This window comes from Urocitellus parryii, chromosome 1, assembly GCF_045843805.1.
Source record: "Urocitellus parryii isolate mUroPar1 chromosome 1, mUroPar1.hap1, whole genome shotgun sequence".
Classification (NCBI taxonomy): Eukaryota; Metazoa; Chordata; class Mammalia; order Rodentia; family Sciuridae; genus Urocitellus; species Urocitellus parryii.
This window is the reverse complement of record NC_135531.1, coordinates 176,329,430-176,355,105: the sequence shown is the minus strand read 5'-3', so window position 1 is coordinate 176,355,105 and position 25,676 is coordinate 176,329,430. Positions and strand designations below refer to the sequence as shown.

The following is a 25,676-nucleotide window of genomic DNA, read 5'->3' as shown; positions in this document are numbered from 1 at the left end:
TATATATATATATATATATTATAGGCCCCCAAATCATATCATCACTTTTACTTTTAACACTAAAGTATTTTAAACAGAAATTAAAAGGAAAAACAAAAGTTTCTTAATATTTACTGGGATATAAAATATTTTCTATGTTCCTCATTCCTGAAGATCTGAGTTTCCTTCTGCTATCATTTTTATTTATATTGATATGAAAGGGAAATTCAGGTGTTCAGAAATGAAAGAACCCAGAAAATGTTCCAAGAGCAATTCTTGTAGCATGGACCTTTACTTTTCTTGAATCAGAGATTGTCTTTGTTTCATTTTGATTTTACATGGTTACTAATGAGAACACCTCAGTCCTTCTAATTGTCCTTCTTAGTTCCTTTTGTGATGTTTCTCTGGCCACGCTGACGTTGTCGATTTATCTTTAATATTGAAAAGCCTGTGTCTTTCTTGATTCTGAGTGACTCTCTGTGAACTTACGGTATTTTCGGTTCATGCTCAATTGATGCTTGAATATGAACTTTGTAGTTTCATTAAATTCCAGAATTTCAGGCTATCATTTCTTAAAATATTTTCCTTCTCCCTTCTCTCCAGTTACCATATGTCAGGCGTTTTGTAGTTTTCTCACTGTTCCCTGGGGCCCTGTCTTTTGTCCTTTGTAATGGTCTCTTTTTCCATATTGAATAATGTTTATCTCTGATTGTTCTGTCATTCCTATCCTCTTCTTAACCCCATATAGTTTTTTTTTAATTTTAGATATTCAGCATGTATAAAAATAACCATTGTGTTCTTCTTAATATCTTATGTATATATGAATATAAAATAGTAAATATATGAAAGAATAGATACATTTCTATGTTGCCTCATGATCAGCTACTCAGAGCTTGACTGCTCAATTTTGCTGGAGAGACAATGGGTTTCCCTGTCTGAGAATCAGCTCTTCATACCCTGTTTCTGCCTCAGCTATAATGTCCTTAGGATAAAATCAAAGAAAAAAAAAAAAAAACAGAGAAGGAAGAACTCATATACTGTCAATCACTTACTTGTCAATTTTACTCCCTTCCAAAATTTGCCTCAGTTTGTATAGTTGCCCAGACCTTAGGGAATTGTTTTGCTTTTGTTAAAAATAATACTTTATTCAGTTATTATAGCTAAATTTGCATGAAGGTTACAATGTTAGCAATTACTCTCCAATATCAGGGTTGAGAAATTATTTTTTCAAATTTGGTCAAGATTCTTTTAATTGGTGACAGCTCTGAATTAGAACTTTGTTTTCCAGCACATAATTTACCATATTTCGTGTATAATATTTTTCTTCACTTTTTTTCCAATTGAATTTCTTGTTATCAGAAAAAAGTCACAATTTCAAAAAAGTGATAAAGGCTTAAATCTGAAGTTAATTCTAGTTCTAAGAATCAACTTAAAATCTGAATTATCAGTAGATAAATGTCTTTATGTTTCCAATGACTTTATATAACACCCATGTACCTGGCTTGAAGATGGTAAATTCTTTCCAGAATAAAGTTCTTTTGGGAGAATATGAATTTGGATAACAAAGGAGAAATCAAAGAAATAGGTGTATGAGATTTGTTTCTCTTCAATGAACATCTAGTCCTAAATATCTTCCTGTCAATGTTCCAGTTCTATGTTGGGACATAGAATGCAGTTTTTAAGATTATTTTGAAAAAAATTCAGATTTGGGTACCAATTTTTAATATAATTTCTTAGTTGTAGTTTCATTCTAAAGCACATCAGAAACAAATAAATCTGCCAGGATTTCTTGTTTGGTTTGGTTTTTAAGTAAAATAAATTCATATATTTACTATTTTACTTAAAAACCAAATTTACTACAAAGTATATTTGCTCTACAATTTATTTTTACCAGGACCACAATAATTACTTAAATTGTTTTCTTCTTTCTGTTTTAAAATTATAAAAAATTTGCAATGATTTGTCTTGTTGCACATCTTTAGGCAGTGGAGCAACATATTTACAGGATAAATTAATATTTCAAATTTTTAGGTCAACCTGTGTTATTATTTGGTATATTCTTAATTGAACAAAAATTGTGTGTATATAAAATTCATGCTTTATTAAATTTACATTTTGATTCCTTTGTGGTCAAAGAGTATATTCTGTATTGTTGCAATATTTTCATATTGATGAAACATGTTTTAAGGTCTGCTGTGTGCTCTTAAAAGTGCCTTGTATTCTGTAATTGCTAAGTATAGGTTTCAGTAAACATCATGCAGATCAAGTTGGCTATATTGATCAAATATTTTATATTCTTACTTATTTTCCTACTTATTGCATCTTTTACTGTACAAGAAATTTTTAAATTCTCAACTAAGATTTTTCAGTTTGTCTATATCTTTATGTTTTTCCACTACAAAGTATATTTGCTCTCAATCCTTCCCTACCTCTGAGACTATTTTACTCTATCTTCCTTAGAAATCACTTCTTCAGATGTGGCTTATTGTGATAACCTTATTAGTGGACTTTCTTTTCACATTTTAATAGTTCTTTGCTGTATCACATCATCAAAGTGATATCTGGAGTTATTTCTGAAGTGAAGAATCCTGACAGTACTGCAGAACACAGTTCCCTCAGGGAGTTGCATGCCACTTAACAAAACACAGCAAATCACTAAAACACTAAATGCTTCCTAATTATAGGTATTTTTTTCTTTTATTTTTACCCCAGGGATTGTGTAAAGTGGTTCACTTCTTACAAAAGATGTCATTATAATATTATTCTTCTCAAGTTTTTGTTTAGACTGCAGATGACTTCGCTCTTATCATCACTGTAGGACAATCCTGAGGAGTCAAATTTAAGGTAACATATGCAAAAGCTCCAGTGAAACGGAAAGAGGCTGTTTAGGAACTTCCACTGCATATTATCTACATCACTACTCCATTCAAGTGGTTTACTTAGCCAGAACTGTCCAAAGTGTTGAGTGCATTGAATTGTGTATGACCTGATTACTGTTATCCACAGTCTTGCAATCTCTAGGGTCTTTACTGTACAATTTACTATTTAATTTTATGTTGGGGGCATCATGAAATTAGATGTGCCACAAAAATTGCTATTTACAGTAAAAAATCTAACCAACAAGGAAAAATATATTTTTATATTTACCTCCTTATTTCTAAATAACTCAAAAGTTGCTTAAATACAAATTAAGGGGAATGTAGTGAGCAATGGTTATTATTCCCAGCGCAAATTAGCTGACATGTTTTACACTGATGATTCATTTGTTTATTTCTATCCTCTTGCATTTGGAAGTGATCCCTAAATTTTAGTTTTCAGTTGTTAAAAACAGTAACACAACAGGGGCCAGGAGTGTAGCTCAGCAGTAGAGCACTTGCTTATGATGTGTGAAGCCCTGGGTTCATTTCTTTTCATATTTGAGTAGTCCACAGAGAGACAAATATGACACCAGTATCTAACTTCAAATTCAGCTTGTAGGTCGCTTCTTGTTCTAAGTGCTTTCAAAACTCAGAATTCTCATTGCTAATTCTCTGTAGTCGGAGTACCTGAAATGGAGATTGGATTGTGCTTCTATATTCCAAAGAAATAATCTGAACACTTGGTTTGAACCTCTATAAAAATTCATTGTACATGTTGTGTAAACCTATGGAAATGTTTGATTGGGTTAAAGACTACCTTTTCCATCCAAAAAAGAGATAGGTAAAGATTAGCCATCCTATAATTAACATCGGTACTCTATATCACAGAGTACTGATTTCCTTTTGATTTTTATGAAGTGTTAAATAAAATTTAACATACATAGTAGAGGGAAAAAGTTGTTCTCAAATACCATACAGTAGATTTGTGGGGCTTTTTTTTTCCTTCTTTCCAAGCTCCTCTCTTCTCCTTTCCTCTCTTTCCTCCCTCATTCTCTCCCTTCCTTCCCCCCTCTCTCTCCCCGCACCCCCAACATTCTTTTTCTTTCTTTCTGATAAGCCTGTCAGTGTTTTACCCATCTCTAGGGACTTCAGCAGTTCAGTACCTTCCACTTCACATGCTGGCACAGGCTTTGACCGTCTTCTCTGAGCAGCATCTCTAATTACTGTCAGTGGAATCATTTTGCCTGCTATCTCCACAGTTCATTATATATTTTCACATGCTGGGAGGATTACAGAGCTTCAGTCCCTGCCTTCAGAGAATCTAGAATCCAAAGCAGTCAGCAAAGTCAACTCAACACACTTCTCAAGTGAATTCTACGAGGGCCGGCACAAACAATTTGAGAAAAACACAACTCCAATTAGTGGCATTCAGAATGTTCGGTTGTCTCTTTACATTGATGTATGTGTTGCTGAAGTGGAAAAATCAAGTGTGAAATCTATGCTTATTAAGGAGCAGCATTTCATATTCTTTTTAAGATCTCTGAATTTCAGTGGAAAAGTCACAAACATGCTATTTAGCTAAGAAGACATTAAAGAGTTTATGGAAGTGCTTGCCTGATAAGTGTGTGATTTTCATACAGCAATTCAAATTAATTTCCTTTCAAATTGTGTATTGCAATTGCACATTTTTTTCTTTCCCACACAAAACCAATCAATTTTATAGCATTTTACTCATATGAGAATGTACTTCCTGTCATATTTATATATGCATTACATTAATATAAACATATACCTGAATATACAGCAAATTTATCAGTCAAGAAGATTGAGAAAATTTTAGGATTTTTTTGGATGTATATGTGTGTTTCTTATTAAACCCAGTTATTGCATTATAGTTCATCAATATTTCTGGCCTAAATATTGAGTAAAGAAATAACCTGAGCTTCTTAATATCAATTTTGTTGATCTCAAATTTGAAGTGAGAACATTAGACTTTAGGTGTGGCTAATCCTAGGATGTGGTAAGGGTTACTGCTTTTATTTCCTGTAACTAAAAAGATTAGCTTTGGTTCCAGATAAAATCAGTAGGTAACTTGTTTTCAAGTACTTCCAAAATGAAGAGGAATGTGGGAAACTAAAAGCAACCTAACGAACCAACAAACCAGTGGTCCAAATTGACTTATGTTAGAAACACTCACCACATTCATCATGCCAATCACTGCAGATATGAATGGTGAAAGGGTTCTGGCTTCTTTCCCTAGGGTTTTTTTTTTTTTTTGCCATTGTGTACTAGCTAGAAATGAGTACCATTCCATTCATAGTGCAGTGAGGAACTGACTAGAATTAGAATTGGACTCTCACTGGCCTCTTTTCCTTATCAATTTCTATTATATTTTGGTGTGCTAGGAGTCAAATTGCAAGACTTTCATTCCAAAGTGTGAATGACTCCAGCACTGTGTCTCTTTGTCTTGTGATTGTTTATTATTTATTTCTTGAATGTATCTGAATAAGAACTAACCACTTTACCATAAAAAAGCATGGATTTTTTTTTGGGGGGGGATAGCAGGAATTGAACTTAGGGGCATTTGACCACTTAGCCACATTCCCTAGCTAATTTTATTCTTGATTTGGAGACAAGGTCTCAGTAAGTTGTTTAACTCTTCAGTGTTGCTGAGGCTGGCTTTGAACTCAAGATCCTCCTGCCTTAGCCTCCTGAGTCATGGGATTACAGGCATGTGCCATTGTGCCCAGCTAAACGTGGATATTTAATGGAATATGAGGAGAAGCATATTGATTATTATTAGGAAATATGAGATTTCAAAAACATATTTGAAAAAAGTATTACCTTATATATCTACCTGGGTAGACCAGTTTCAAATTTCTATTAATGACAAAGTAAGCAATTATATCACAGAAATTTAAAATCTCCTTGAGACATCAAACCATTTCTAATCAGCTGCAGTTTTGATAAATTTTAAGTTAAGCCTCTAGTAATAGTAAAACTGTAGATGATGGAGTTTGTTTTTTTTTTAATATATATTTGGAAAATTACCCAAACACTATAATTTTCAAAAATGTAGGTAATGAATGTGAAAAAGTGATTTCCCCAAACATCTAGATTTTGATAAATAAAACACTGCATAAAACTTTAAGCCATTAGAAGGATGGGTTTATTATTTTACTTTGTCCCCCAAAGTATTGCCAATATAAAAAAAGACATCTCAAAGAGATTACTTTTGGAAAAAGTTTGGAAAAATTTCTGTGATATAATTGCTTACTTCTTTAGTATTTGCATGATTTCATTTGTATGAATGATTATTTATAAGACAATTTTTATATCTGTACAGCAATTAATTTTAGATCTCATTATATGTTTGTTTCATTTTTCTCTTAAATATATCATTATTTACCATTTCAGTTCTCAGTTACAATAATGGTCTCTACATCTAAGTCTTTGACACTAGATACAACTGCTTCCAGTCTCTCATGAATTCCTCTATTAGATCTGTTTTTTTCATATATGATCTTTTCTTTCCTTATACATTATACCATCCTCAAAATCTTCTTTGGTTTTTCCATCATGCATGGGAAGAATAATCAGCCTTCCACTAATTTCTCAGTACTAGAGAAATATTTTAAACCTACATTTTGCCTTGAGCTTAAGTAAGCTTTATGAAAAAGGAGAGGAAGAGGAGAAAAAAAAAGGAAGAAAAATAGAAGGAAATAAAAATATTTAGCATATTCTATAGTTCCCCACAGGTAAGTGGTGGAAGATACCAATGTCAATAAGTAGTATTAAAATTGAATAATTTGAGATAAAATAGAGGAATGCTGAAAGCATGCAATTCACATAGCATGGAGTAAGGCTTGGAATAAATGATCAGACAAGAGCAAGAGAAAGTTTTTGCAAAGTGTTCTGAGGGAAAAGAAAGAAAAAAAGTAAAAAAGACTAGATGTACAAAAGGGAAGAGTCAGGGACAGAGGAACCAAGTGTCTCTGTCCAGCAGTTACACAGAGTTTAATTCAGGTAGAGAAAAATGTGTGTTCTGTTAGGAATCAAACTCCATAGCCAATAAACAGGAACTCCCCACTTACCCCTGTTCACAGACTCTGGAGACTATCACTCTGCATTCTGTCTCTGGGACTGCTCTCCTCCTTCATACATGTGAATGAGACAGTCTTTGTCTTTATTGCCTTCTTGCACTTATTACCATGTGAGCATAGGTTTCATCAGCTTTGTTGTATATTGCATAGTTATTTTTTTAAGTTCAATAATATTCCACATTATGCATGTAGCACATTTTTCCTATTTATCTGTTTATAGACACTTAGATTCTTTCCACAAGTTGGCTAATGAGAATAACATTTTAATGAACATAAGAGTGTACATATGTCTTTCAAATCTTAATTTCAGCTTTGGGGGATTAATACCCAGATTTAGAGTTGCTAGATAAATTTATCAATTTATTTTAATTTTGTTCTTTTTTTTCCTAGTGCTGGGGATTGAACCCAGGGCCTTGTGCATGCAAGGCAAGCACTCTACCAACTGAGCTATGTCCCAGCCCCTTATTTTAATTTTGTAATGAACTACAAATTTGATTCCATAGCATCATACATTTCTACCAATACTTAACAAGTGTTCTTACTTCTCTGTGTCCTTACCAGCAATTGTTAATTTCAGGTTTTTTAAAAATATATTGTAGCCATTTTAATCAGAGAGAGGTGGTATGTCATTTGATTCTGATATGCATTTTCCTAATGTTTAGCAATATTGATTTATTTATAAATTATTGACTATTGATATGTCATCTTTGTAGTAAAGCCCATATAAATCAACTGCCATATAAGAATCAGGTTATTTGCTAATATTTATTAAATTTTAAAAACTTCTCATATGTCTTCAAAAGTAATTTTTCAGAGGTAAGATTTTAAAATATTTTCCTCCTATTCCATAGATTGTCTTTTCATTCTGTTGATAGTATTTTTAAAATTCTTTAAAAAATTTTTTTAATTATACATGAGAGTAAAATGCACATCGATACATTATATATAATGGGGTATAATTTTCCATTCTTCTGGTATACATGATGTAGAATCTCACTGGTTACATACAGTTACATATGTACATAAAGTAATAATGTCTGATTCATTCTACTATAATTCCTACCCCCATACCATCTCCCTTTCCTTCAGTCCCCTCTACCTAATCTAAAATAACTCTATTCTTCCCTAGCTACCCCCTGACCACAGCATTATGAAGACAGATCATACAGAATGGGAAAAAATCTTTACCACATGCACCTCAGGTAGGGCATTAATCTCCAGGATATATAAAGAACTCAAAAAACTTAACACCAAAATAAATAAATAAATAAATAAAATAACCCAATCAATAAATAGTCTAAGGAACTGAACAGACACTTCACAGAAGAAGAAATAAAATTGATAAACAAATATATGAAAAAGTGTTCACCATCTTTAGCAATTACAGAAATGCAAATCAAAACTACTCTCATCTCACCCCACACAGAATGAAATTACCAAGAATACAAACAACAATAAATGTTGTCAAGGATGTGGGGAAAAATGTACACTCATACTTTGCTGATGGAACTAGAGATTGGTGTAGCAACTCTGGAAAGTGGTATGGAGATTTCTCATCAAACTTGGAATGGAACCACCATTTGACCCAGCTATCCCACTTCTTGGTTTATGACCAAAGGACTTAAAAATCAGCAAAATTCCAGTGATTCAGTCACATCAATGTTTATAACAGCTCAATTCATAATACCTAAACTATGGAACCAACGTAAGTGCCCTTCAACAGATGAATGGATAAAAAAATGTGGCACATATATATGATGGAATATTAGTCCACTTTAAAGAAGAATGGTAAGTGGATGGAGCTGGAGAATATTATGCTAAGAGAAATAAGCCAATCCCCCCAAAACAAAGGCCAAATGTTTTCTCTGATATGGGAATGCTAATGTTGATAGTATTTATAATACACAAAAGTTTTCCTTTTTTAAATTTTCATGATATTTAATTTTTTTAATGCTTGGGCCTTTGGTATAATAGCCAAGTTATTGTTGACAAATGATTTTTTTTTCATTTATTTCTTCCAATATCTTGAAGCTTTTACACCATGTTTTCTTTAGCTGTTTCATAGTTTTACAACTTCCACTAAGATATTGGTCCGGTTTAGATTTTTTATGTGGTTGTTAGATAAGGCTTCATTCTTTTGTATGTGGATATTCAGTTTTCATAGTACCATGTGTTAAAAAGATTGTTCTCTCAATCTTGATTAAGGTCCTGGCACCCTTGTTGAAAATCATAGATATGAGAGTTTATTTCTTACTTTCTAGTTTATTCCATTGGCCTATGTGATTTTTTCAATATTTCATTTTTCAGGAATAACTTTTAGTTACTTGAAGTCCCTTAAGATTTTTTTATGAATTTCAGGATGGTCTTTGCTATTTGTGCAAAAAGTACCATTTTGCAGTAAATCTATACATTGCAGTGAGTAACATTAAAATCATAGCTATGTTAAACTTTTCTACTCCATGACAATTGGATGCCTTCTAATTTTACTCTTACAATTTCTCTCAGAAAACATCTATTAGTTTTCAGTGTAAAAGTCTGACCAACTTATCTGAAGTATTTTATTTTTTATGCTATCATGAATGTAGTTGTTTTATTAATGTCCATTTCAAATTCCTTATTGTTAGTGCATACACTGGCCACTGATTTATCTGTGTTGACTTTTTATTTTGATTCTTTGCTGAATGTATTTAATAGTTCTAAATGTTTTAGGATATGTGAAATCTTTAGATTTCTCTAGAAGATCAAAATATTTATAATCAGAGATAATTTTATTTCTTTCACTTCAGTCAGATACCTTTTATTTCATTTTTTTGCTTAATTTCTTCTGCTAGGCTTTTTCCAGTACTATGGGGAATATAATTGCCAAAAGATATCATTCTTTCCATATTTCTAATCTCAGAGGAAAAGCTTTCTGTTCTTCACTTCTGATAATGATAATCCTTGTGGATTTTTTTAATGTATGGATTTTATTTATCTGAGGTATTTCCTTATGATCCCAGTTTGTTGAATATTCTCATCCTGCAAGATGTTGTTGAATTTTATTAATTGTTTCAATTGTATCAATTTAGGTGAGTATATGTTTTTTTTCCTCCATTCCATTATTATGGCATATTACATCCATCAGTTTTCATGGGTGGAACTGTGCTTGAATTTGGGGCATACATCCCACTTGATCATGTTGTATCATCCTTTTAATAAACTGTTAAATATGTTTTGCTAGGCTTTCTTGAGAATTTTTACATCAAGGTTTATAACATATTTTAGTCAGCTTTTTCTTGATGTGATTGAATGACCTAACAAGGACAATTTTAAGGGATAAAAACTTTATTTGGTGTTCACCGTTTCAGAAATTTCAGTCTAATATGGATCACTCTATTGCTCTGGGCCCAAAGTGAGGTAGAACATATGGGTGGAGGGTTGTAGAGAAGGAAAGCAGCTTAGGACATTACCAAACAGGAAGCACAGAGAGAGCTCAGCTTGTCAGGGAGAAAATATAGACATCTCAAAGGCAAACCTGAGCGACCTACTTCCTACAGGCACACCCTACCTACCTACAATGACCACCCAGTAGATTAATTCAAGTGAATTAATGAACTGACTTAAGTTAAGGCTCTCAAAACCTCATCATTTACCTCTAAATTTTCTTGTATTATCTAACCTATTAGTTTTTGGGAGAAACTTCATATCTACATAAGTGGTATTGATCTGTAGTTTTCCTATACTGTGAAATTTCTATCTCGCATCAATATCAGGGTAATGATGGCATTATAGAATGAGTTCCTTCCTATTCAATGTTTTGTAAAAGCTTGAAGAGAATTTGTGTTAGTACTTTAAATGTTTAACAGTGCATACCAGTCAAGTCTTTGTGCTTTTTATTATATTTTTATTACTAATTAAATATACATAGTTGTAATAGGTATATTCAGAATTTTTGCTTTTAGGAAATTTCACTTGGGTGGGTTTTGTGTTTATAGAAATTTGTTTATTCCATTTATTACCAAATTCATTGGTGTATAAGTGCTTATAGTACTTACAATTAATTTTACTTTTCTAAAATCAGTTGTTTTCTTCTGATTCTCTCTCTTTCTCTCTCTCTCTCTCTCTCTCTCTCTCTCTCTCTCTCTCTCTCTCACACACACACACACACACACACACACACACACATACACATTCTTTTTATTTCTTTCCAGAGTCTGGAGGTTGAAAAGTCCATGATCAAGGTCAACACATTTGAATTTCTGATGAAGACTTTCTGATTGGTGTTCAGAAGTTGCTTTGTCCTCACCTCTTGTTTCCTCTGAGAACATAGAGAAACACAAGAGTGAAAGCAAGAGAAAAACATAAGGAAAGCTCTCTCCATTTCTTATAATACCTCAATACTTTTGGATTAAGATTGCATTTAACCTTCAATACCTCCTAAAACTTCTATCTCCAATGCACCACCAGTCATCTTCAGCATTTGAATTTGGGAGGGACAAGGCACAAGTCCTTTTGTAACACTAAGCATTTATAATTATCTCCCTTTTAGCACTCATTTTACTGTATTCAATAAATTTGGGTATACAATTCTTTAATTTTCATTAATCTCTAAGTATTTTCTAAATTCCCCTGTGACTTTTTTTTCTTTAACCAGTTGTTTGAGAGAGTTTTATTTAATTTCCAAAATTTTGTGAATTTCCATTTTGCTTTCTATTGTTGATTTCCGACTTTATCCTGGTGTGATCAGAGAAAATCCTTTGTATAAAACTTGTCTTTTAAAATATACTGCAACTTAATATGTATCATAAAATATAGTTCGTCCTGGAGAATATCCAGTATGCACTTGAGAAAAATGAGTGCAATGTTGTCAGGTATAATGTTCTGTGCACCCATGCTAGATCTGTCTGGTTTATTGGGTTAAGTTTTGTAATTTTTCACCTTATTTTCTATCTGTTTGTTCTACTTGTTGAGAATAAGGTATTGAAATCATCACCAAATATTTTATAGAAGTATTAAATTTTGTCTTTAATTATATAACTTTTGTTTCATATACTTTAATGACCCATTGTTGACATAGAAATATTTGCAATTGTTATAACTTCTCACTTTGTTGATTAATGTATAATTTGTCTCTTGTAACCTTTCTTTATTTAAATTCTATTTTTATTTGGTATTCACCATTTCAGAAGTTTCAGTCTAACATGGATCACTCTATTGCTCTGTTTTAGTTACTACTTGCATGAAATCTATTTTTTTTATCCTTTCACTCCCAACCTAGTGGTGTGTTTGATTAACTCTTTCAAAGTAAATTCTTACTGTTTTTTAATCCAATCTGCCAATCTCTATCTTGTTGGTGGCTAGAGAATTTAAGCTACTTACATTTTTCTATTTCTCTCCTATATACCCTATAGGCTTTGACCCTAACTTCCTACATTAGTATACTTTTAAGTTTGGTGGAATATTTTAATTTCTTTCTCATATCCTTTTATGTATATCCTATTACTATTTTCTTTGCTGTTACCTTGATGATTACATATAATGCCCTAAAGTTATAACTAACTTTAATTTACATCAGATTAACTTCAATAACATGCAAAAACTATACTGATTTAGAGCTCTGCCCACTTATTTCAGTTATTGATATCACAAAGCTATGCATTTTTATGCTGTGTCCCAAAATATCAATAATTAGTTTTTAGTGCATTAATCTCTTAAATATTGGCAAAAATAAAATGTAGAGTTACAAAACCAGTGCTAAAATAATAATGACTTTTAGATGAAGAACTTTTAATGTATTAACTTCTTAAATCATATAGAGAACAAAAATGTAGTTACAAATATTTGTTTCAATAATATTATTAGCTTTTATAATTGTTAACGTATTTATATTGCTTTGAGTTACTGTCTAGTTTCCTTTCATTTAAACAAATTGGATTCCCTTTAGCAACTATTATTTTATTAGTGCACTGTAGTTATCCATAATAGTGGAGTTGATTGTGACGTATTCCCTTTAGCAATTCTTGAAGGTCAGATCTGGTGTTTACTTCCACTAGTTTTACTTATCTGTGAATGCCTTAATCTGTCTTCCAGTTTTGAATCTCTTCTCTATATATGTTACTTTACTGTTACTTTGACTTTTGACAGTTTGATTATAATGTATCTTGTTGTGTTTCTCTGAGTTCATCTTATTTGAAGTTGTTGAGCTTCTCCAATATTTAATTTTTGTCTTTTTTAAAATTTAGAAATATTTGGCCATTATTTCTTCAAATCATCTCTATGATTCTTTCTCTCTCTTTTGCTTCTGACACTCTCATAATGCATATTTTTGATGCTTACTTTTTGCCATCCCTAAGATTCTATACATTTTGGGGGAGTGGGTGGTACCAGGATTGAACTCAGGGGGGCTTGACCACTGAGCCACATCTCCAGCCCTATTTTGTATTTTATTTAGAGACAGGGTCTCACTGAGTTGCTTAGTGTCTCACTTTTGTTGAGGCTGGCTTTGAACTCGTGATCCCTGTGCCTTAGCCCCCCAAGGTGCTGGAATTATAGGAGTGCACCACCACGTTCATCTAGATTCTATACATTTTTCCAAACTCTTTTTTTTATTAGGCTTCTGAGACTCAGTGGTTTCAAATATCTTATTGCAAATTCACTGATTTTTATGCCTGCTCAAATAAGTCCTGCATTCTTCTAGTGAATTTTTCATTTCCATTGTTGCATTTTTTGCCTTTACAATTTGCCTTTGGTTATCTCCTAGGCTCTTTATCTTTTTATTGACATTTATATCTTGTTAATCATGCTTTTCGGTGTCTCCACACCTTCTGTTACTTTGGATATCTTTAAGATGCAATTTTAGTCTTCATTTAGTAGGTCTAAAACCTGATCTCATTTAGCAATTTTGTCATTTTTTTCCCTAAGATTGTATTTCCCAGTTGCTTATTCTTTGAGACTTTTTATAGAGAAATGGACATTTGATCTTACAATTTAATATCTACAGAAATCAGATACTTTTTACCCATGGTTTGCTGCTATTTTTATTTCATTTGTATTTACTTATTTGTTTATTTATTGCAGGCTTTATACATGCAAAGAATTATCCTCAGTGTGAAATTAAAGTTTTCTCAGATCTTATCTTTCCTTATGCATGCACAGTGACTTTCTCATATTTTCCAGTGGTTTTTTTCCCATTTTTTCTCCATATTTTCTCATATATTAAGTTGCTTTTAATTGCCAAACTACTTAATGAATGGCTTCTAAAATGGGAAAAAGTGGAAATTGAAGAGGGGAAGAGAAGATGGGCTTGCAGTAATGGTGGTGAAGAGATTGAGAAAATGGGTGCTTGGACCTGTGTCTGTAATTCTATCTTAAGTGAACACAAAGAACACAAATGTCCAGTATTTGGATTGTATGAACCTTTTTGTCAACCCTGGTTTCCAGGAGCTGGGTATCTCAGGAACAGCTGCCACAGGACAGGGTTGGTAAAATATAGCAACTGCTGAGCTGAGATCAGAAATAAACTGAAATTAACTACAAATTACATTCAAGCCTTTGCATGGAAGTTGGAAACTTCAAATAGATTCTAGAGACTTCAATAATAATGTGTCTACTGGTATAAATGCTACCTAGCAGGGGAGACAGATTTCTGGTACTTCCACTCCACATCTGACTAGTATCCTCTCCCAAAACATTTCTTTTTATAAAACATTTGTTACAGCTAATGTGTCTACTTACTATCTTCTCTGAATAATGCATGTTTTTTGTATTACTTCAGATTATTTTGCCCCACTTAATATACCCCATCAAAATTGTTTTCCTTTACATTTCATGGGAAATTCTATTAAGTCATTTGAATTCTTACTTAAGCCTTTTTTAAAATCATAAATTATGTGAATCCTTCACAATTCTTCTCTTACCACCAGGATTTCTTACCACTAGGATCTTTTTTATAGCAAGTTAAGGGTAGAAACTGAAAATTAAGAATAAGAAATTAATTATCTCTAGTTAGCAAACACTATAGAACTCTTCAATTTATTTAATGTGAAACTGTTTAAAGTATTGTAATGACTCATCTCTAATAAAATCATACTGTGTTTTTTGGTGACTATGAATATTGACAAAGCCCATCATACTCACATGAAATATATCATTGGCAATTTATAAAGATACATGCTTTATTTTATTAAATTCATGTTTGAATACACACAAAATAAAGCCCTGATAAATACTGATTTCTTCCCCAAATTTCCCAAAGGATTTTGCAAATGTCATTATAAAGTTACAAAGAACTAAGGTTTGATACTCCTCAATACATGACACTAAAATTCCCTAAACTATTAAAATTCATATAGTTTTTTAAAAAATACATGAAAAGCAAAAAATTTTTTAAAAATTATATTCAGTGTTTTATATCTACAAGAATACATTAACCTTCCAAAAATTATTAGTAAAGTAAGGCTATCATCTCAACTTTAAAGATTAAAGAATTCTCAATTTTGATAGCTAGCAATCACTGAAGTCAAAATCCATTTACTTGCAATATTATGGAAAGACCTAGAGTTTTTGTATTTTCAGCACTTTCTGTAGTTTTCTTGAATATATAAAAACATAACAAATCAAAAACAATCGCTAATAATGCAACTATTTTGGCATAGGTGTGTATTTCTCTCAGGCTTGGAGAGTAAAAGTCATTTAAATCTAGCTAAAGTTTTAAATATTTCCAAAGGACTCTCTATTAATAGGAAAGTGAAATTGTATTGGTTTCTGGGTTCTGGAATTTTTTTAACTTTGAATTTGCCTGGCCCAATGGGTCAGCTCTACTGTTCATAGAACTAGATAGAGCAAAGCTGGTAGAATGAGAGCTCCTACCTATATTGTATGTCCCACTCACCACTGTCCCAGAACACACTGATTACCTGATTTCTCTGAATCAAATATGCATCATCACATCTAGTTGAACTGCTATGACCTCTAATGACACTTTGCAGGAATATTATGATGTATAGACTTGAGAGAGAGTCCTCCAGATGTAGATTGAATATATTCTTTTCAATTTTCTCTAAATATATACACAAATGATAAAGGCAAACATATGACCTATACTATATAGTATCAAAACCATTGTGTTTATGTTTTCATTTTATATCATTGGCTTTTATTCATAATTATTTATTCAACTATGCATTCATTTAGTGTTGAAATGATAGTGAATACAGGAATTCTGTAGATTTTTTTTATAAAAAAACAACCATAAACTTTGAAATGACTTCAAATATAATGTCTATAAACTGTGTATATGCATTTTTCAGTATTTTAAAGGAGCTACGATTTTCAAATGTTCCTTTGGTCTAAGCACATAGAACTATATTAAATATGGGGCAAATTTAATATCAGGGATAGCCATAATTTATTTTATGATTGATTCTTTTTTACATTATAAGTAGGTGTTAATTTTAATATTCTATTTAACACTAAGATTAAACATTAAAGGAATGTCTCCACCAAGAAAAAATGGAAGTCTCTAGGTCAAAACTATTTCCTATATCAAACACTAATCTAATATTCAGAGTATAAGCTATAACTTTGAAAAATGAACAAAAATGTTATAGTACATTACTCCTCAATTCACTTCCAATCTTGCATATTCTGCAGTGTTTTTTAACCAATGACTGTAAAATTTTTTTGAACTTTATCAAATTAGACCAGTATAATATTTCAAATGATCTCATTTTACTGAGGATGCAGATTGGCTACCAAGAGGAAAAATAACTTACCCAAGGTCATGTGACCAAACACTCTTAGAGAGACCACATCTGAGGCTTAGGTACTTTCAGATTATTTCAGGATCCAGAATATTTTCCAATGAAAATAAGCATTAAATAATAACAGTATATCATTCTATTCCCCTCTTGTGATAAGAAATGTATTGCCCCACTTCCCTATTTTGGCCAATAAGCTTAAGAAAATATTTTTTTTTAAATTTATGAAATAGAATTAAAATTATGTATGCCTTATTAAGTGAAATGGTTATATTTTCAAAACAATTATGATGATATGATGGTTTACATATTGCTCTTTATAAATCAAGACCCACAGAAAATAAGAAATAAATACCAACCACCCAATTGTAGTGTATGTAGCAATTCTAATGTTTTTTAAAAAATCTAGAAACTCCATTAAAGGATTCTTTAAGGGTTGTGCAATCAGAATCACCAAAGATAGCCCCATGCAGTGGTGCACTCCTGTAATCCCAGCAACATTCCAGGCTGAGACAGGATAATCATAAGTTTAAGGGCAGCTTGAACAATTTAGTGAGAGCCTGTCTAAAGATAAAATTAAAATTTTTAAAAAGACTGGGGTATATTTCAGTGGTTAAAGCTCCTCACTGGGTTCAATCCATAGTATCACTCTAAAATAATTACTAAATTACTAAGATAAATAGGCTAAATACATATTGATTAAAGTATCAAGAATGTAATTTCACTGTGATTATTTGTCAGGTTGAAACTCTCTCCCTCTTAAAAAAAGATTAGCTGAAATTAAATAATACAAAATTGACAGAACTCTAAAGAAAGAAAAAAAATCACATATCCACCACCATTACTAAGGAAATAAAAGTTCTAGAAGAATAATTATAAAGATTGATCTAATAGGTACATAAAGAAAACTATGCTTAAGAAATGCATAAATATTTCATTTATGCATTTCTTAAGCATAAAATTATGGGAAAATTATGGGAAACATGTATAATAACCTCTACCAAACCATAAAGCAAGTCTCATCAATTTCAAAGTCAATATTATAAAGACATATTTCTGAACACTAAAAATTAGCTTTAGCACCAATTTAATATTTTTGTAAATTAAAAATTTCAGTAATAAATCCTTAAAAAATACTAGATATTCAAAATTACTACAATTAGATCTTATTTAGATACTACTGCAATCAAATGTTTTAAATAAAGATTAAACATAGGGAGTATTCTATAGACTTTAGTGTTTACATTAGAAAACAAAACAGAAACACTAACATCCAAATAGAAGAAGCAAATACATTTTAAATTTGGTATATTATAAAGTAACAAACATTAGCATTTAAATATAAAGTTACAAATATTAAAAAATCTGGTAAAACTAGGTATTGTTAAGGATATGGAGAAAAGAGAACTCTTGTGGGTGCTGACAGATAAACACACTTGGACAATTTTCAAATCAGTTTGCTAATGCTTAGTACATTTGAGTATGCATGTACCATATAAGTAACCAGACTATTCCGTGACCAGTGTTCCCTTGGGAAATTCTTTATATGGGCACCATAAGACAGGTGTAGGAATATTATTTTGTTTAAGCTTCTTTTTATATCACTAATTCTCTTTTAAGTTTGTTATATTTAAAATGCAGTTGGTGAAAAAAATACCTCTCAAAAGAATATTAGACAATTCTTATAAGTTTTGGAATAAAGTTTTAAAAATAAATAATCCTTTGAGTTTTGCATAAAAATTGACAATATTAGGTAATAGAAATTGCCCAGGACTAGGCCCTAATATCCTTGAACATCTTCTAGGTTTAGTTATACAATAGTTGAAAAACCTTTTGGTTTATAAATTAACTGTTGAATAATACTAGTATCATTTGTTATATTCTTAAGCTAAAATACTCAAAAGATATAAAGAAGTTTAGAGAAACAGGATGATTATATTGCAAGGAAATGATATCTGTAAACATGCTTCATAGAGCAATGATTGATAGGGCTCGGTGCATACCGATGCCTCTTCTTACCAGCTGCTGCCCTTGGACACCCCAGGCTGCATATTGCAAGACGGAGTCCTCTACTTCTGGAGGATTTAGCTCCCAAACTTCCCTTGAAAATATGTGAATATTTTTACGTGAACAAGTGGACATCTACACCAACAATTAAGCTGAATATTTGCTTAGGAAAAAATCAGAAACTCAAAGAACTTACCTTGTGTGTATGTTGTAAATCACATATGAAGCAGTATATGAATAATGGAAAATCTGAAATAAAAAAGAAAAGAATTGTTGACTCTAGTTTAGAATAAAGACTTCATTTTAATAAAATAATATAAAATCCAGATATAAAAAAGAAATCTAAAAATGAAATATTCTAGTTTAGGAGTTCATTGCCTCTTCTTTTTACCATTGATCCTATACTTTTTTCAGTCCTCTATATTTCAGAGTATAATTGCCAACCTTAGAATAATTGTGATTAGATTACTTTCTTACTCAAAATATTCAATGACATCCACAGCCTGTAAAATAAAGTTTATCTAGCAGTTACAAAGTTTCTGGTCTAATTCATAGGTCTTTGATCCACTTTAGATGACTTCTGTGCAAAAAATCCAATCAAAAAATGAACAGAAGACATTTTCAAATGAAGAAATACAAATGGACAACAAATGTATGAAAAAATGTTCAACATCCCTAGCAATCAGGGAAATTAAAATGAAAACTACATTGAGATTTTTATCTCATTCCAGTTAGAATGGCAATTGTCAAGAATACAAATAATAATAATAATAATAATAATAATAATAATAATGGTGAGGGTGTGAAGAAAATTGTACAATCATACACTGTGGATGGGACTGCAAACTGGTATGACCATTTTGGTAAGCATCATAGATATTCCTCAAAAGACAGGATTGAAACTACCATGTGATCCAGCTATATGTCTTCTTGGTATTTATCCCCCAAATCAGCACACTGTAGTGATAGAGCCACATCCATGTTTATATCAACATAGTTTGCAATAGCCACAGTATGGAACCAGCCTAGGTGCCAGTCTACAATTGAGTGGATAAAGAAAATGTAGCATATGTACACAATGAAATTATTCTCAACCATCAAAAAGAATGAAATCACAGCATTTGCTGGTGAATGGATGGAGATAGAGAATGTCATGCTAAATGATATTAATAATATCATTATTAAATAATTAATAATAATTCAGACTCTGAAAGTCAAAGGTTAAGTGTTTTCTCTCATATGTGGAAATTACCGTAAAATGGCATGGAGGGAAGGAGGGACACCATGAAAATGTAAAGGAGATCAGAGAATGGAGATAGGTGGTTGAGAGGAGGAGGGGAAGGAAAGGGGAAGAACAGCAAAATGAGATTGGCCATATTATGTTGTGTGCATGGATGTACCCCGGTGAACTCCACCATTGTGTGTACCCTTAAAGCACCAATTTACAAGAACAATATATGAATGCAGGAAAAGCCAGTGGAGTAAATGATGGGATGGGGCAGAAGGGGAAGGAGGGAGGAAATACTAGGCACAGAAAGTATCTTCCATACATGTGCAACTGTGTCAAAAATGAACCCCACTATTATTTATAGCAATAACAATAATAAAAACATGAAAAGTAAAAAAATAAAATTCAGACATTTTGATTCAGCGTTCAAGGATTTTGCTTTTTTAGCTTCTTCGTGTTTTCCTGTCCTCAGTTTACCTAGTCTACACTCCAAGCAAATTAGGAGAATTCTGTATATACATCCTGAAAGTTTTCTGCTTTGTTTGTCCTTTAGTCCAAGGCTGCCTTAACTGACATAGGCATTTTCCCACCTTATAAAATAGCCCCTGAAGGGAGCTCATAACAATCTCCTCAACTGGACTCCATTTCTCTCACAGTTTACTGTCTGACTCTTAGGATACTTCTAAACTCTAGTATAAATATATACATATTTTAAGTGTGTCTCTTTCCCGCTAGAAGGTTATCAGGTGCAAATATGTGTTACATTTGCATTTTTCACATTTTCTAGCTCAGGTTCATATTTACATGAAACACTTAATTGATATTTGTCAAGTAATATGTTCTAATGAGGAAAAAAAATCCACGTATGTTCTAGGGTTTGCTGGTTAAGACAAAGTGGGATAGTACTTCCCACCCCTTCCCAGTAATGGTTATAAATGATATATCAAATGGTTGGTTTCAAGTAAATAATCTTCAAGATATTTCATTATTATTCTTAAAGAATCCTGTTTCTTTTCAAAGGTCATTTTCCCAAGGATTAAAACACCCATTGCACAGGGAAATAAAATCTGGAACATACAACCATAGTAAATAACAAAAAAAAACACTATATTAAAGAAGAAGAAATACTGTAATAGAGAGAAAATGAAGAGAATAGATAAAGAGACATTAGAAAAAAAAAGTGATGAGCATGCTATATTTCCATAAAAATCATTTTTCTTGGAAGACATGTGAATCTAGTTAAGAATATTTTTCTTTACCTAGCTATGTTTTTATGTTATTATTTCCAGGATTTATATTGATACTTTTATCTTTCAGTATATAATTACATAAGCCTCTTTTATTCCTAGTGTGGATGCACACATGGCACAAATATTATAATGCTGACAATTAACACTCCCTAGCAGTCAAATTGTTATTTCTTCTTGCTGCAATAATAGCTTCAATTAAACATGATTGGTCACATCTTTGGCCAAGTAGTAGTAATGTTCTCTCTTTGCTTTGAAATTCAGACTTTCTCATTTGTTACAGTGTTGTGTTTTATAATAAGGCTCATCCTCCCATTCTTTTTCAAACACTTAATTCTGAGATCGCCTTCACTCTCAGAGATAAGAGAAGCAAAAAATATCACCTCCTGGTGCCTATTTTGGCATCCTATAAATTTCCATATCTGACTACAAAATTTAAATCTTGAAACTACTACTCTGGCTGACAAAGAATTAAGAAATATGACCACCCCGTCAACATTCTTTTCTGTCTCACAAAGTTTTGTTGCCAAAGCAGACTGCCAAGTTAGCACTTGGTCTTCAGAGCCGACAAATGTGTTCATGATGTATGAGTAAAAAGAAACTATTCATCCCATCCATTAATACCTAACACACTGTCCCTGATTTCCAGGCTTACATCCATCTTAAGAGAAATAGTTACTGTGCAGCATCAGTTTGGGCAAAACAGAACCACCAACCAAGCAATGAGACATAACTGGGCGTATCCATCGAACAACAGCCCCTTCTTTAATACTTGTTATGGAGGTCGCTGGCTCTTCATTAAATGTGAATCCTAAGTACTTCAATGACCCTCTAATGGCGTAAACTGGACAAAGAGAAATGTGAATCTGCTTTCTACTTTATGGTTCTTAACCTATTATGTTTGTTTCCCTCAGCCTGTGTGCTAAGATGGAAGGTCATGATCAAGGAAGCAACCTTGAATTGCCTGTACACCATGGCACACTTAAGCAATAAGTCATAGATTTTGGTCTTCTCTCTATGTGTGCTACCAATCCAGCAGTTTGCCATATGTAGGTAATTGTCTTTTACCTAGCTTAGAGCTTTTTCCTCTAAATTCACTGTGTGTGTGTGTTTATTCCCAGTAAATCTCAAATACTTCTTGTTTTGTAATTTTCAATAATTAAAAAAAAAAACACATCCAAAGCCCGCAGCAGAAAATGAAGTGTATGGAATAGGGATGGGGGATATTAAACAGAGAACTCTCTCTGGTTCTCTCTCTTTTCTTGCATGTGTAGTATTCTTGCATGTGTAGTATTCCTACTTTTTTTTTTTAACAATACTCACTTTCTTTTATTTTAGACTCCTTTTCAATATTGGCTAGGCAAAACCTATCCATAATGAGTGGTTAACACAGGAGTCACATAAGGTTAGGAGCAGTGTGTGCCCTTGCCCTATAATGATTGGTAGCTGCAAAATGAGAGGCAAATTGAGGTGTGATGAGATCTTTGGGGACAAATACATTTCACAGTCAAAAAGTGCATATTCATCCATTCGATACTGTATATGTTTATATATTTTATGTTACCCTGAACTTATGAGAAACAACACAATAACTCATGCTTGAGTGAAATGTATCTAACACATATTTTCTCCAGAAGACCCATCACAGCCTTCCTGCGCTAACAGAAGACAGTACTATATTTGGGGGGCTGGGTTCAGTGATGGAGAGTAAATTTAAACAATGATATCACCAACAAAAAGCACAAAAAATGCCAAAAAATATAGTGCTGACTAGATTGTGGAAAAGATACTTGTTTCTATAATAAGAGCTGAAATAAGGAGCACAGTGTTGACTTTTTTTGGCATTAGCTGGGAAACTGGGCAAGGCAACCCACCACATGTTCTGTTGCTCTGCACGTGTCTGCAGATGACTACTAAAGCTCCCAGAGCACTGACTGGGAAACAAGTAAATATGGGCAAGTAGCCTCACATTAGTCAATATAGAATACAGAAGGAATGAAAGCTGTATTCATTACAGAAATAGAGCATGGAATACTACTGAAAAAAAAACAAACAAACAAATAACTCATACATATTTAAAGCCTGCCAGAACTTGAACTTGAAAATAGTACAGAAGTTTTCTACCAATAGTGGCACTTTGTACTCTGAAAATGAAAATTAGCTATATCCCTTTATTTAATAAATGCCTCTAGCAATTTCTCTGGTACAGGTACTATACTCGATATTATGTTTTATTAGCATAATAAAAAGCATTAAAATTGGATAAAATTGAAGTGTATCAGTTAATACTTTTTATTTACTCCTATAGGTTGTCTGTCAGTATTTAAATGACTGTTGGGCATCAATTATGTGCAAGCTTATACATTAAGTTCCTTGCCAAATGAGAGGACCAAGATAAATGTGATTCCTGTTCCCATGGAGTTTATGATCCAGTAGGGGTGACAAGACTGAGATACATTACATTAGTACGATGTAGAAAGTTGTGTTTAAATAAGGGTTTGCAAATTATAAGCCCATAGGCTTCTTAAGAAGTGATTAATCTTTTGGTGTCTAGATTGTATTATAAAGAAAACAATAGTTTATTTATACACTGAATAGATTAATATAATTGAGAAAAAGACAACTAGTTTTCCAAACTTGAAGTTGTCCTACTTATAACAACTCTTATATTGAGCACCCACTACATATCAGACTGTTGAGTGTTTGTATGTTTTATATAATTTGATATTTAAATCAACCTCAAGGAGTATATATTATCATTCTTAATTCACGTGATAGGCTCTATAAACCTTAAACTTAAAATTGAAAGTTTAAGTAAGAAACCTCACAAGCTGTGCTCAGATGTTTCTGATTACAAGCTACTTTGTGATCTAATCTCTGCATGCTATAATTCAGAAGCCAGTTCGTGAAGCACAACCCCAGATTTGCAAAAGATTCACTTGAAAAAAATCAATTAAGATACCATTCAAATATTGTTTGACAGAAATATGCATGAATTAATTTTGATTGCCCCAATTAAGAGAGATTTCCTTTTGGAAAGACAATCTATTATGTCAGATTCAACATATAAATCCCCTTCTTCTTTAGCTGTTTTCACAACTTATTTTCCACTTAAAGTAGTTATTACCTAAGATATATGAGAGTTTTCATATAAATTAATGTTATGCTCACAAGAAAAACTGCAGAAAATTCTTATTACTTGTGTTTGAACCAGGGATTTTCCTTCTCTGGTAGTAAGCCTTTTGCTTCACTGCAGTTAAATTTCTGAACTGATATACATAACATTCCTTTTCATGCCTGGAGAATATTTAGAATAGGATTATGGTTTTGCCATTGGCTCAATCAGTTAGGAAAAATTAACTGAGAGAAAGCAAACCTCTGAGTCGATACCATTTATTAAAAACGCCCATGAAGAGAATTGATGATATAAGCAAAAGGTGTTCTCTTAGAAGGCAAGATGAAATCAGGTTTGGACCAAAAACAAATGAGATACCATTTTAAGATAAGTGAGTTGTGACTCTGTTATTTGAAGTATTTTATTATGCATTTAAGAGCTAGGGTGATGTGGTAGGAGATAATTGTGTTGTGAACATGATTCACAAAATCATAAAATGCAGCTCTACAAAAATATTTTCAAACATTTCATTACCGATAAAGCTTTGTGAACACAAAACAAATGTTGGTTGAAAAGAAAAATATGGGAGAGAAAGAAAGGCACAAATAATTCTTGCTAGTATTTTTAATTCCTTTCTAAGTTTTCTAAGTGTTCATTGTAACCTTACTTATAAACTACAATTATCCATCCAATACGCACACCTGGCATAATCAGGATTGGAATTAAGATCTTGCTCAATCAAAATTTATTTCCTTTCTACTGAAATGAAAACAGAAAAAAGCAAGCATGATAGGAAACAGTAGAGGAGTCAGAATTCTTCAATTACATCATCTTTATGATAATGGGCAGACACAGTAAAATACTCAAGGTGGTGAGTTTAAAATTAAAATTAATGTAAATGAAGAATATAAGGTTTATGTGTTGTTCAAATTAAGCTATAATTATATCAAAAACTATGAAAATAAAATAAATTTGCTAGTCAGAATATAACAAAAATAAAATAATAATGAACAATTTGTCACAAAACCAGTTGAGTTATTTTGTGAACCCATAGGCATCAAGATGCCATGTCACACAATATTATGGTAAATTATTATTAATATTCTTCCTTGGTTCATTTGCAGGTAACAGGCTTCTCACTAGAAAGAATAGGATATTGTTTGCACAATTGTAACATCTATAGTGCATTTACTCCAAATTGAAATACAATACATGCAGCAATACTTTCAGAGTATAAGAGCTGACAACCTGATGAGAACATATAAATAAATTTTCATTTAACATATTTCTTTAAGAAAAGGAATGTCTGGTGACTCCAATCTTCAAAGCAGATAGAAACCAAAAATTATGTTGGCAACAGTTTTCAATTTATGTAGGAACACTTTGCCCAGGATATAATCCA

General features: G+C 32.1%; 1 protein-coding gene across 1 annotated transcript in view; it reads right to left on the bottom strand.

The window, feature by feature from the left end:
- The window catches only part of Dpp10 (dipeptidyl peptidase like 10), a 608,497-nt gene that overhangs the window by 115,966 nt on the left and 466,855 nt on the right, over positions 1–25,676 (bottom strand). Inside the window, exons 6-7 of the mRNA XM_026397087.2 lie at positions 18,881–18,933; positions 18,697–18,778 (exon numbers count right to left, since the gene is read on the bottom strand). Coding sequence (XP_026252872.2) covers positions 18,697–18,778; positions 18,881–18,933 — 135 coding nt within the window. The remainder of the gene's footprint in view (positions 1–18,696; positions 18,779–18,880; positions 18,934–25,676) is intronic.